The 14,441-nt window shown below is 40.9% G+C and overlaps 1 protein-coding gene across 1 annotated transcript; it reads right to left on the reverse strand.

Annotated features, from left to right (window-relative positions):
• Nucleotides 1–9,022: 9,022 nt before the first annotated feature.
• asmt (acetylserotonin O-methyltransferase) lies at nt 9,023–14,174 on the reverse strand. Its single transcript, XM_037240490.1, has 8 exons — nt 13,898–14,174; nt 13,264–13,438; nt 13,062–13,191; nt 12,906–12,974; nt 11,864–11,982; nt 9,825–9,965; nt 9,633–9,755; nt 9,023–9,344 (listed from the first exon to the last, which is right to left on the reverse strand). Exons 1-8 carry the CDS (start codon nt 14,006–14,008, stop codon nt 9,127–9,129), a joined length of 1,086 nt encoding a protein of 361 aa, XP_037096385.1. The 5' UTR covers nt 14,009–14,174; the 3' UTR covers nt 9,023–9,126.
• Nucleotides 14,175–14,441: the final 267 nt, after the last annotated feature.

Here is a 14,441-nt window from a genome sequence, read left to right on the forward strand (position 1 = left end):
GAAAGGCTAAAAGAAGATTCATAAATAAAAAGCAGCCGTAATGTTATTTATGTTGCCATGGCCTTCTTCCAGATGATATTTATCTGAATTCTCTCTATTTACATAACTGGAAAAAAACTCTCAGCCAGCTTGTTTGTGAATCGCAGGTTTGGAACTTGCTGTCATGGCGGGTGCTGATTTGATGGTGATGAATTGAATTGAACTACTAAAATAAATGAGTATTTTATAAATGTATCTGCTTTTGTGCGACTCCCATGTAAAAACATTCATTTCACAGCACAGTGCACAAAAAGGAATTTTTGGTTCCAGGAATATTCTCCTTGCTCAAGATCACTCACTATCTTTTGTTCTCATCCTTCCTCTTGATCCTCCTTCCACGTCTTAATCTCGTCTATCTCTCTGTGACTAATCTCTTGCTCATCCTCAGGATGGAGGAGACAAATTAAAGTCAAAGAACATTCAGGTATACTCAAACATTAAACTACGGCTCATTTTGAGATATATATATATATATACTTTACTTTGTACGTTTTTTCTTCTCCAGGTGTGCATCCGTGCACGTTTGTATTCGCGTGTGTTTGAAATGCATCACCGCTTCCTGTTCCACCAGTACTTGAACTTATTTTCTTTCTTATTTTGCCTTTCTGGAATTTTGCTGTCAGTCAATAGTGCTCTGCTCTTGCGCAACGCATGTGTGTATGTGTGTGTTTGAACAAGGAGAGCAGCTTTGCATTTTGTTTTTGTCTTTTCTTTTTCATACATTTTATCTTTGTGTCTGCCTGTCAGTATTTTTCAGCATTTCCGAGTTTTTTTTGCTCTCTGTGCATAAGCACCCCTATAGTGCAGCAATGAGGCATATTGGTATGACAGAGACTTGGGAAGGTCATGTTAAATGGAGGAAAGAAGATGTGAGGCGTATGACTGTGGGCTCCTAATCACAAATCAGAATAAATTAGCATAGTTGTCAAGTATCATTCTGCACAAAGGGAGGGAGGGAAAGCAGCATAGTGCATTTCTTGGATAACGCCGATCAATCCATCGTGGCCCAAGTCATTGACAGCTAAGTTAGCTAAGTTCATACCGTACGTCTTTTCTTGCCTCAAAAAGTGCCAGCGATGTCACGATACAAACGAGTTTTTTTTTTTTTAAATTCTCAGGTGCTTTGGGATGAGACACATTCACCCACGTCAACGTGTCTTGACCCTTGTCATGAAAACATCAGAGGCTCTCCGATGTCAAGGCAGTTAGCGTAGCGGGCCGGGGGCGGCTTAACCTCGACGGAGAGGCTGTTAGAGTGCAAACAATAAAATTGGTGTTGATGCGAGTGTTTGTTGAGACCCTGCGGCGCTGAGATGGCTCTCTGCGTGATGAGCTCTTTCAAAACATTCGAGTGCATGCACCTTGGAGTGGGTTTCATCTTTAGCACGTGTGCTTTAACTCGCGCTGAAAACATAGCGGCTACGTATTTGCAAACTTGGAAACGTTATGGCGCACAATGAAAGAATCGGGCAGTGCTGCACCTGTGAATTAGCAGTCTCCTTCCAGCAGCGAAGTCAGATAGCACAGCTGCCACTCAACTATCGGGGCCATGCTGATAAATTCATGTGGGCCAAGTTCTGCGGGGAGGCTATAATAGTGTTAATGGGACGAGGGGCTCGCCGCAGACACCGTGATTAATGCGGAGTCAAAGTCCCTCTGGTCCAGCCAAGTGTTCACCTTTTGTTCCCCTAACAAAGAGGTCTGAAATGGAATCTGCCGAGGCAAGTGAAGCAAAGCTTCTGCGTAACCGTTAGCAATAATGTTGGCTTTCTTTCAATCGCGAGTCAAATTAGTTTTGAGGACAAATCAACACTTAAAATCTATAGCCTATCACAAATTTTTTTGTGCTTTAGGTGGGGCATGCCCTGAGATAAGCATTACAACTAACCCTAATATGAGTTAGCTAACCCTAGTTAGTTGTTATTTGAATTTCCAGATTTCACGCTGAGTAATTATTTGTTTCTCTATCTATACATTTTGTACCATTTTTGTTTGTTGACGTGGTATGAGATTTTTCTGAATAAAGTTCGGAAACACGGCAGTACGCCATCATCTTGACCCGACAGAAAGCCAGATTTCCATTTTGTACAACAGAACGTTTTTTTTTTTTTTTTTTTTGTCACTTTGTCTTTGTTCTGGCTCATTTGAACACTTACTGAAATAAATTAGACCACCTCAACATTCAGACATTTTTTGACTGCAACACTTGGTTGGTCACATTTGCGATGCCCCCCTCCTACTGTTTATTCCGCCTCATCTCGCATCTTGCCAGACTCCCACTTTTATGCAACGGGGTGTCTATTATTATGCTAATCGCTGAAAACAGATATCATGATGGGTTTTCCCTGAAAGATCACTTTGATGTGACAATGATTTGGTACTTGTATACACTTGGTTTGGATTTAAATCACAAAAACTACTTTTGTTTTTGATTGTATAAGCAACACGGTCTGTTGTGATTTGTTAGATTCAACTTCCAATTCCAAGGTTATTTTGTCTCATGTCTGTTTTATCTTTTCAACTCTTCTACTTTGGGGCTTCATTCGTGTCTGTCAGCCCACATGATGGACACTTTCATATTTGAGAGGGATTGGCAGTAAAGTTCAAACCCTTTTTGTGTTTTGTTGACCTTGATGAATTTGGTATTGTAGGAAGTTATGTATGTTTGGATTACAGATTACAGAAGACAATACATTTGTATAAAATGTAAAATGTGCTTTCAGTTGGTCTTGAGTGAAAAATAGCTGCATTGATTGTGCAGAAACTATTTTTGGCAGACAAAAGACAACAATGGAATAGATTGGAATTAAAGATGATTTATCTGCACAGAAATTAATCCTCTGTGATCTTAGTTTAAGCAAGGTGAATTGATTTAAAGCCTAGTATGAAAAACAAGACGTGTTGTGTACTCTAGCCAAAAATACGAGCACGACTTTTTTTCCAGCAGAATATCAAAATGTAAACAATGACAAGTTGTCCCCAACCTCCAACTGTGCTTTCCCTCGTCTTTGTTTTGGCAGCAACCCCCGAAGAGGATCTTGCAGCAAGCAAACGCGGTGACTCTGCTTTCATAAGCAAGTCATGACAAACTCACCAAAGCGCTCTCCCTGCATGACTCATAAACGATATTATTTTTTTTAAATGCTAATGAGTTGAAGATTATACAGCGTGAAGAGCGAGGTCGAGCAAGGAAGAGTAAGCTTGATGCTAAAAGCAGAGAGAGAGAGAGAGCATGAGTGCTCCTCTATATTTTCGCTCACTCTTTTTCCGCCGGAGCTGACAGTCACGCTTTCCCTCTGAACGTATGAGATAGTTTTCAAATAATCTTTCCTTACCCGCTTTAGTATTTATGACTTTGCGATGACTCAGAGTGGAGGGGGAAAAAAGAGGGAGTTTTAGATGGCGACGCCTGCAGCGTTGTGGAGAATGTGCTCGCTCGCCGTCTCTGTGGCGCAGTGTGAGGAGGCTAAACAAGGTTAAAGAGAAGGTCAAACGCAGATGGACTCACTTCATCTTTCGCCTGTCATTCCGATCCGTGCGAGACAATGTTCCCGGAGGGTACGCTCAATTATTTGTCCAATACATAGCGCCTTCCGTTTTAGATTGAACAGAAGAGGGAGGTGAGACATTCTGACTGATCTTGTCAAGAGCCTCCTTTACTCAGACCCCATTTTCTCATTCTGCAATGATTTTCTTTTTTTTCCCCCATCATCTTATTCATATCCCCCATATTCCATTTAAAGATGGCCCCCCGTCGCCTTTCCCCTGCACCCCTCCATCAGACTTTCCCCACTCATACCATTCCTTGTTTTTCTGCCTTTTTCCATTTTCTGCTGCGTCTCGCTGTGGTGAAGGTCATTTCTATGTCGGAGGTGGGAGGGGGAGGGGCTGATGCAGTTTAGCGTAACCGTTGTCCCGGATAACACCGGGAGCACGGATGCACAAAAGATAAGAGCTAGGAACAAGGAAAGAATGGAGAGTTTCCATGGAACGTTTGTCAGCATAATGAGGAGGACGCCATGTTCTCACACAGGTGCTTCTCCTCAACCGGCTGGTGAAGAAGCTGCACCTGCTTGAGTCGAAACACGTGTTTTTTCTCGAACTGGATTTGCCTTCTCTAGTAAACAGACACATGCAGACATTATTTGCTGTCTAAAAATGAGGCGATCCAAAATTAACAGTCTGAGCCTGAGTAACAAATCGATCAATGTTTAGAGGTTGTGTGGGCGGATTGTGTTCTTTACCTCAGATCCTCCTTGAGTAATCCTCCGTCCTTCTGAAAATGGACATAAAGGACGAATGAACAACAATGACAAGTCAACGGGGCAATAAAAACAACTTGAAGGACGTGGCAGATTTATTACGGATTGAAAATAAGAAAACAGCATTTGTTAGTTTTGTTCTTCTCAGTCCACAAATGACGGGATTTTACATGCAAAGTATCGCTAAATTAAATAGTGTAAGATTCAGATCAGCGTTCTTCTCTTGCTCTTATCAGCAAAAATATTGCATTCAATAACTAGTTTGAATGTTTACACATTTGAAAAACATTATTTTGAGAACCGCAAGTTGGACACTTGGTTTGATTTGCGGTGCATGGAATGCAGGAAGGAGAAGGCGGCTGTCAATGGTGAAAGGCAGGTTCTCCCGGGAATTCACGGCTACGTGAACTTACTTTTCACTGCCTCAGAGACTTTGTCAGTGAAAGAGTTTCATACTTGAGCCATCTCGTCTCACCGGTGCAACCGAAAGTCTGAGCTATTCTTCATTTGTGGAGAGTATTGCCAGGGAGACGGGCTAACTCACACAACAAGTGCAGGACAAATTATTATTAATTTAATTATGAATGATCTTATATTAATTATTAATCATCTTATAACTGAGTCAGTGCGAGAACGAGGACAAACATAATCAAACAACAATTTAAATTGAAATAAAAGGGAACAGAACCCTCATAAATGTAACAGTTTTTTACTATGACAAAATGATTGCTATGAAAAAGGTCATTAAAAGAGCAAAACTCAGATTGTGGCTGTTTCTTCTAAATTAGCCATCCCTGTCTATCTTCTGATCATCCCAAACAGCTTGTGGGCTTTGCACGGCTCCTTGCGCGACAGTCAGTGGGGTGACCTTGGCATTTACGCACTAATGAAAACAATCATGGGAAATATGTTAATGCTCCCGCTGTGGTTTTCTGAAATAAACTGTGATCTTTAAAAAAAGGCCAGATGCTCTTGTGAGTAATAACCTCCAGCAGATGAATCATCTCCCCATTAAGGTGCTGTAGTTGACCCCTTCACGCAAAAGCTGCAGACTGACTATGACTACCACCCCATCATTGGGTAGCGATTATGCATGATAAGCATTCAGGTACAACGGAAGCCATGGAGGTGTAAATTTCATTAACTTGATAATGGTTCAGTCAGAGCAAAAAAACAAAAAGTGATATCGCTCACTGTGGAATAAACCTGAACTAATGATTACATCAATTCAAGTGTATCCAAAATGGCTACTGGATAATTGCTGATAATTTCCGTGCGGGAATATTTATTCAGGCAGTAACCGCAAGACACAAACATACTGCAAACGAGATATGCTAAAAGGCAAAGAGCACCTACTTTACAAGTCAGATGTGAGATTTCAATGGCGGAATATATGTTGCTGTATGAATAAAAGAACATTGTGTTAGGTTTCATTAAATTACATGACTGACTGCCTTGTTGTGATGTCGGGTATGTCTGATTAAATGGAAGGGTTGGAAAAGTACCATAGTTTTTAATACACCAACAGAAACAGCTGTTTAAATATTCATGAAAATATTATACTCCATTTTGATGGTGATATTGAAAGTTTGTTGGTCGTCGTGAGTCTCTGTGCTATCGGGCTAGCCAAAGCTAGCGATGCGAGGCTAACGCCAATGTTCATTTGCAGTGAGTTTTTTTCTAATTGTCAATGAGATTTTTTGGATGATTGCTATTGATATAATCATCTATAGAAAGCACACTCAAGCTAATGAAAAGTGATTCAAACCAAGAAGCTTCTAATTTAGAAAGCGATTTGTCTCCACCCTAAACCCACATCAACAATTTCCAAGTGACAAGCTTTTTATTTGCTCGCTACTGGTTCAGAGGCCATGTTTGAGGGCCTTTTTTTGGTAAACACAATTTAGATGTCACCTTCAGTGTGGCTGCCGTGTGTGTATTCATGTGCGTGGATGTGCCTTCCACAGCTACTCGTTAGCGGCATTGACGTTGTGAAAAATCACTTTAATAAAGAGAAGCAGTTGGCAGGAGCCATTCCCTACGGCTTGCCTCACAGTTGACGTCAAACACTGCATGTATTTGCTCCTTTTTTGGGGAGGCTGGGAGAGGGAGCATGTGCGAGGAGACTTGACAGAATTTTGGCTGAAATATGTCTGCCGGACAGCTTCACTCTGTGTGTGTGTCTGTGTGTGTCTGTACTGTATGCGCATGTGTGTGTGACTGTATTTGGCCATGCTAAGGGGCAGGACAAAGATACAAAAACAGAATCGATTGCAAGTGACAGAGAGGAGGAAGGGCAAAAAAGTCATTATTAAGTAGTGAAGTGTATCCTCACTCTCACACCGCGACACACACACACACACGCACGCACACAAACACACAAACACACACTGACTAAACCTTGCCATAGGGCTTCAAGCAATGTATATTTTCAACTCATTCATGGATGGATATAGGTTCAAAAACCATTTATATAATATAATATAATATAATATAATATAATATAATATAATATAATATAATATAATACGTAACATAACATAATATAATATAACATAACATAACATGACATAACATAATATAATATAATAAGAGTTTTGACTTTCTGCTTATATTTATATAATGTATTACAAAAGGTTTCTCATGTCTGCATTGAACATGCATGAGAGTGTGCACAGCCAATCGTACGCCAAGTGCAAGCACGGCCCAAGTGAGGCTTCCTAACGTTCCCTTTTTAGTGAAAACGTACTAAATTTACACCAGCCAAAGAGCTGAGAGCTTTAATAAGTGTGACTCAAACTCACAAATAAAGTGTTCCCTAAAATGGCCCCAAGTTGTTATCTTAAAGTGGCATCCTGGAGCTGGAGGGTGTGAAGGTGCGTGACTTCCGGAACAGATTTAGCGTGTGCCCAAACCGTGTTGTACTCTCACACATACTCAAGGGAATGCAGACAGGTGACTGCGTCCTCAACGCTTGCACTCACACAAAATACACACATGGCCTCAAGTCAGCTCTGTGTGTCATAATACTCATGAGACTTTTTGTTCTCAGCTTTTCATCTTCTTCCTGGAGGATACACATGTAGGATAAATAACCATGTATAGTGGCACCAATTCCACAAGATGGTTTTCCATTTAATAATACATTTAGAAATTCTTATCTGTGTTACAGCCAGAAAGAAAGAAACAGGCAAGATGGATGCAAAATGCATCATAGGTCGTTGACCCTGAGCCATCAGTTATTTCGGGATTGTATGTTTTTCTGGTTTCACTCAAAGGAAGACATCTAGATGTCCTCAGATCACCTACAGAATATTCATCTGTCAGCCTGAGGATATCAACTTTTTTGCATTGTCTAATCCACTTTCATTGTGAATGAAAGCTTAGACGTGATAAGGTATTTAAAGTTAAGTTCAATAATTCAGTTGGGGATTCATTTGAAACAATGGTCTGGGGGAAATCTCTGGAAAGGTTCGGCAAAGAAAAAAATGAAGACATATGTCTATGGAGCCCATTAGTGTCAATTTGTTCTATCAGTAAGTCTCTACACAGGTCAAAGTGTCACCAGCTTCAGAACTTCATCCTCGCTCATTAAGTTGACTCTTTGTAAAACCGCCCTTGTGGATTTGACATCTTTTCTCATTTGCGGCGGTTGGAGGTCTGATTAATTCAGAATTATCGTGAGGAAGAGAAGGCGAAATTTACAGTCGACTGAATACGGAGCCGGGATTCTGCTCAACGATGAACTCAGGGTTGATTCCAATCACTTTAATGCTCACATTTGGTATTTCTTTTCATGCTTGAAAACATTTGCGGGCTATTTAATTTCATCTCAGGGTATTTGGTGTTTACACTTTACCAGAAGACAGAATATGGCAAGATGTGGCATGAAGGTAGTTTTGTTCACTTGGTGTCACTTTGTTGACACCATTCTGTCAATTTCCTCTTTCTTCGCTCAGAATAACAGTTGTGATACTAGTACATGTCGAGCAAATATAAACATGACATGAACCAGTTTATACTCACAAGAATGTAGAGATGTCATCTGTTTTAATCAATTGAAATGAATTGTGCTTCGAGAATACAGAGAAAGTGTTCGGGAGCTAAATTCCATGAACAGCCGTAGCACTCAGTGTTACTGTGAAATATTTATAACTTCTGAGAAAGTCTACTCTGGAGCTTAATGAATCAAACGGTCAAAAGCTCAGACAGCACACGAAGGCACACTCCCATTAAAACGATCACTTAATGCCGATTTGGCGATAAGCCTCCCTTTGTGTTATGTGGCTGAAAGTGAAAAAGAGGCACACAAAAAAAATTGGCCTCATATATATTCTGAGAATGGTAAGAAGCTCGAAAAGGATTTAGGATTGAGAGAGAAAACGGAGTTCATCAAGTGAGTTCATCATCATGAAAACAAATAAACAAAAAATATGTCTGCACCAACAATAATGCACCAACAATTGCCATTAAAAAATCCGAAAAGTGCGTCGGAAGTTTCTTGGTTACCTAAATACTCTCCAACTTATTAGACAGAACAGCTGGGCAGGGAGCGAGCCGATTGGTTGACACGGAAAATGGCCAGGTAGGAATGACAAGACCAGGTCAAATCAATGACCAAAAAATCGTAGAATATGCCAGAACCCATAATGCATGAAGGAAAAAATTGTTGACATTGCATCATAATAAAAAAAAGAGAATTTTTGTGGGTATTGAATAACCACAATCACAATCAATTTTTAATGAATGTGATAAAGGCATATTCATTTACTTCTGAGGCAACTGTCATGAATATTATTTCCATAAATGATTCCCCCCCCAAAGATCATGCTTCTTTAAGTCCCAGAACTGCGTCATAGATTTTGCCTGTGAGACGGTACTGGATTTTGGCGAACCCGGCGGCAGCCAGCAGGGCGCTGTACTCAGCCCCTGTTCTTTCTCGACCTTCCGTCTGCACCAGCATGTTTAGCGAGTAGAGCTGCGCGGTAAGCGGGCCGGAGCCATCCTCATGCAACAATGCTTCCACTAGCAGTATAGCGCCTCCTGTAGGAGCAATCAGTAACTTTAAAATTAAGATGAGTTAAAAAAATTTAAAAAAGTAAAATTAGCAACTATTCTATATAAGGCGTTTGATAATGTCATTAAAACAATATTTAAAAATTAAAAAGTCATATTTGTTCATTTCAATGTGCGGTTACATTCTGTCCATGAATGGAAACTTTTTATTTAATTTATTTCATTAAAACTCATTTGAGAGGTTCTATAAATAACAGTTTAAGAAGTCCATACATTTAAAACTGATGTCGAAGCAGGAAGAAAAAACTCCCAAACCTGGTTTGCAGGCTCTATGGACTCTGCTGAGCAGTTCTACGCAACGTTCATCTGTCCAGTCGTGGAGGATCCTGGCAAGAATGTAAAGATCCGCCTCGAGTAAATCGTCTTTGAAGAAGTCCCCTAAGTGAACACATATTAAAAAAAGAGAGGTCTTTTTTTTTTTTTTTGCCAGAGTGATAATGAAGTTACCTTCAATGAAGCTTATCTTGTGGTCAGCCTCCTTGACAAAATGTTCCCTGGATGTCTGCACCACCTTGGGGAGGTCAAAGATCGTCACTGCGCACTCCGGGTAGGCCGACGTGCACTGCTTGGCTAATGCTCCGCTGCAGCCTCGGGAGAGAGAACGAGAAAGCACAAAATTACTTTGAGTCACTGCAGCATGAAGACACACAACCTTAATTAAAATGGTAGGAAATCACTCACAAATGGACAAATAAAGTCAGTGGGGTAGAACAGATGCTCGCAGGTATGTGGCCATTATTATTTATTATTGCATGATTTGTATTCAGTTGTGTAGCGTAGCCTCTGTGGACACGGTTCAGCTAACATTCATGTCAATAAAGCGGACCAAATTGAATTGCATTTGGAGTGACAGAGAGACAGATGCGTCGTACATAAACAAAGCGCCGACTGTCCCGTTGGAGAAGAAGAATCGTTCAAGCCGAAGAATCGGAATATGCATCGTCAGTAGCGTCAACGACATTTGTTTCCACGGAAATAGCTAAATGTTGACGATCACACAATCGGGATATTGCGACACTGTTTAACACTTGAGCCCGATCCGTGTAAAAAGTGCTGAAGTAGCACACAAGGGCAAAGAGTGGGCCGGTTATTGTCATACTTTTTTAAAATCAACCTCAATCTGAGGCAGATGGACAGGAAAAGGAGTGTTTGAATTTGATGGAGGGACAGAAAAGCAGTGAGGTGGAAAACAGGATCAAAAGATCTCATTTTGACAAAATGACAACCATGTGTGTGCGTGTGTGTGTGTGTGCGTGTGTGTGTGTGTGTGTTTGGATCCTTCATTCTTTCATTGTACGGTCCAATTCTCCACTTATGCCGTCGTTTGTATCCTTTTGTCAATTTTCTCACAATCCCGTCTTTTGACATGCACAAGCATCAGCCCTCACATCAAACGGGGGGGGGTCAGAAGAGGTTGAAAATCAAAGAGCAACGTTGCGAAATAAAAGCGAGCTCAACACGGCATCACAACATACGAGACCCAAAGTGACCTGGATGAGTCACTTTGTTAATGAGCTCCTTTTATGGGAGCTTTGTGACTGTTGCCGTACGTTTTACGGCTTGTTGTCTAACTCGCAAATGCTTGATGAGACCGTCCTCGCAGAGTTAAGATGTAAATTGTAGCTCACTAAAATGGCAACCTACAGAAGGTCCAAATAAATAAATAAATAAATAAAATGTGTTTTAAATATAACATCAACAAATCTGTGTGGGGCACCTTTATTATAACAATTAGTTGATTATGAATAAGCGCCCTCAGGTCCCCCTGAACGGCGCAATAAAAATCAACTCAATTATTCCAATTAATTCTTCTTCTTCATTATTTCAATGATGCATGCTGCGACAGTGGATTCAATATTCATCTCTGCAGCTTGGCACAAAGTTGGACAGATGGACAGCCGGAGGAGCTGAGCAGCAGGTGTGTGCAGACCTAACAGATGTTGGGTGAGAGACGAAGACTTAATGGGACGCTGTGGTCACGCCCTTCGCACCCCTGCTGTCCGCTCACACTCATTTCGGCGGAGGCGTTCCCATTATTATGCATAAATATCAACACACACACTGAGCTGTACAGACGAAGGATGTCCTCTGTGTTTCCCCTGTTTTAGTGACTTCACAGCGCTCCCTTGTGGCTACTTGGGTAATTACATAATATATTGGGATATTTGGTAGAAATAATTTATTGGTTAAACAATTATACATTCTAAGATTGTTTTTTCCTCCCCACAATGGAACAGTGAGCTACTTCCTGTTTTGATGCCATTAAGAAGAGTGATTATGTGTCAACTGTCACGAAGGCCATTTGTGTACTTAATTGGAGTCTCTGCAAAGTATGACAGGACAAACGAGACAGCATGAATATGAATGTGCACCTCAGCCAGCTGTCTCTCACTTAACGCGACGGTTTGAAATGTTAATGGCCGTGCACCTGCTGACCCCACCTAGAAATGACTTTGCGGTGATTAGCAAAACACACACACGCTTACCTCCGAGGTCACAAATGACCTTGAAAGGTGAAAGGTCAAAGGCTGTCAGCACATCTCGACCGCAGATGTTCCATATGGAATTCATTAGCTGCATGAACTTCACCATCTCCTCGTCAGACCTCAACACACACGTGCACAAAATGTAAAGACTTGAGCAAAAGGGTTTGAAACTTCGGATGACACACTAATGTCCGGAAGAACTTTGAAAGTACATGCTCTGATTTTCCAAACGTCTCTGTCTTTTTCTCCTCGCCTTTTTTTTTTTCTTTTTCGGTGTGTTAGAATTCCAACCATATTCCAGACTTGACTAAATTATTCAGGTGCATTATGCGGCTGGTTAAATGGCAAGGAGTAAACAAGTGTGTGAGTCATGCAGCCAGCTTTGAATCATTTTGTCACTGCTCCAAGAAAGCCCTCGATGACTTCCACGCTTGTTTCCCGCGCTAATTTCCCGCGCTAATTTCCCCTCGGTATTCTCGAGGGAAATCAGCAGGGACGTAACAAGCGCAGCTCCTCATTTGGCCATTGTGAGCAGGTGTTGATATTTAGTTTTTCAATCAATTAGCGGCAAATTACAAATTCATCATTCCGAGGATGGATGACATTGTTACTGCACGTTTCATATTTGGAATATTTTTGCATTGGTCTTTTTAAACGGTGCCATTTTGGTGAGATGATCAGATGCGATCTGGCATTACCAAATGTCGACAACACGGCGCAGCTATGAGGAGCATACAAATAAAGATCACACTGAAAAGAAAAATCCATTCTCATGGAACAAATGATTCCGAAAAATAACGCGATAGCGATTCTATATGCGATATTTTTTTTTATTGTTTATTTGTATTTTCTTAAGCAACTCACCACTGAAAATTCATTTATCTCTGTTCGATAATAATAGAAAATATCAAATATCAATGGTATTGATTTCCCTGAAAAGAAAAATTCAAATGATGACATTGCGTGTGCAGCGCCACCTTGAGGTGAGTGAGTCCAATATTTTGTTTCGTGTTATGTGTGCTTATTAAAGAAATATTCTCACCTGTAGAGAGCCTGAAACAAGTCTTTGGAGCTGACACCGAAGGCTTTTTCATATTGATTTGTTCCATCCCTGTGACATACAAAACGGGTGATATTTTCAAACTACACACATCTTGTTTAAACCGGTTGGATTTAAATATGTGCAATTTTGACTGACCTGACGGCATCAGTCAGATAGTGCCAGCAGAGGTAGATGGTTCTGGAACTATACTGGATGGAGTGGTAGAGGGTTGCAGGACCAGAGCGGGTCAGGTAGAGGCTGGCCTGTTCTGTGTTACTGTAACACACTAACATATCGGGAAATGACAGCAAATGAGTTTTCCAAGAGTCCAAATAGAGTTTTTAGTGGTCTATTTCACCTTGGTCATTTTGCTGGTGCGTTTCAAGCAACTGAAGGCCGCAACAGGCCGCCAGCAGCCTTTGGGTGCCGTCCAGGCTGGCACCGACCGCTTGGCTGATTTCGTCGGCGGACAGAGGGCGTCCTGCACATGACAACACGTCGAACACGCCCAGCTCGCAGGCTGTGAATAAAGTCTGGTTTGGAGGAGAGGATAATGTGAAGGTGAGGAGGGGGCGGGGCTATTTTGCACTGCAAATGTATACAATAAGACTTCTCATTAAAATAGTCTGCCCAAAACAAATCATCTGATTTTAGTCTCACAAGAATAATTATTCTGATTTCTGTAGCCTTTCATGGAAATAGTGACTCTTGTGTTCAACCAAGACTTTTGCTAATGTGTGCTTTAAAACAAGCATTAATCCTCAATGTGTGATATTGCCTAAATATTTAGTTTTTAATCGCTAAACATTACTGAATAAACAGTATTAATTTGATGAGTAAACGGTAAACAAAGGGGGAATATTTTTGCAATAAACTTTAATGCAAAATAACATTTTATCCAATTATTATTCTTGACAGAACAATCATAAAATCACATTTGACTTTTGTCCAACTCCATTTTTGTATTCATACATTTGAACCCTGTGACTTACCTTGGAGACAAGAAAGCCTTCCATGTACTCGAGTATTTTCCTGGGGTATTCCCCAGCAGCAGGTGACGCCGCTGTAGTGTCCATCACATGCCGACCCGCCATATGGACCATAAAGTTTCTCGTCCTACGAAAGAAGCCGTCCCCTTCAGATGAGTGGAGACCAAACCAGACTAACAATGCCCATTTTGCAGTGGTAGTCGTGGGCTAAGCTGATTAGAGTCTGATAACCCGGATTAGAGCAGGGCCTTACCCGCCACTGGACCAAGAAACAAAAAAATCTCTGCAGCCTTGTTCACGACAACAAAAAACAAACAAAACAAAACAAAATCTGTGGCATCAAAAAAGAACGGACAAAAAAAATATTTCATATACATTCAAAAGTTTCCCGCAAAATCATACCATGACCAACGGATATAAAAATCCTGGAAATTTTAATGTGACTATCTAATGAACATGCTCCACGAGGCTGCACAGTACATGGATGTGACAAATCTAAAAACTTGAGTACCTTGCAATCTTATCGAGAGCTACGAAGTAAGCACAA

Source organism: Syngnathus acus, chromosome 21 (genome assembly GCF_901709675.1).
Source record: "Syngnathus acus chromosome 21, fSynAcu1.2, whole genome shotgun sequence".
NCBI lineage: Eukaryota > Metazoa > Chordata > Actinopteri > Syngnathiformes > Syngnathidae > Syngnathus > Syngnathus acus.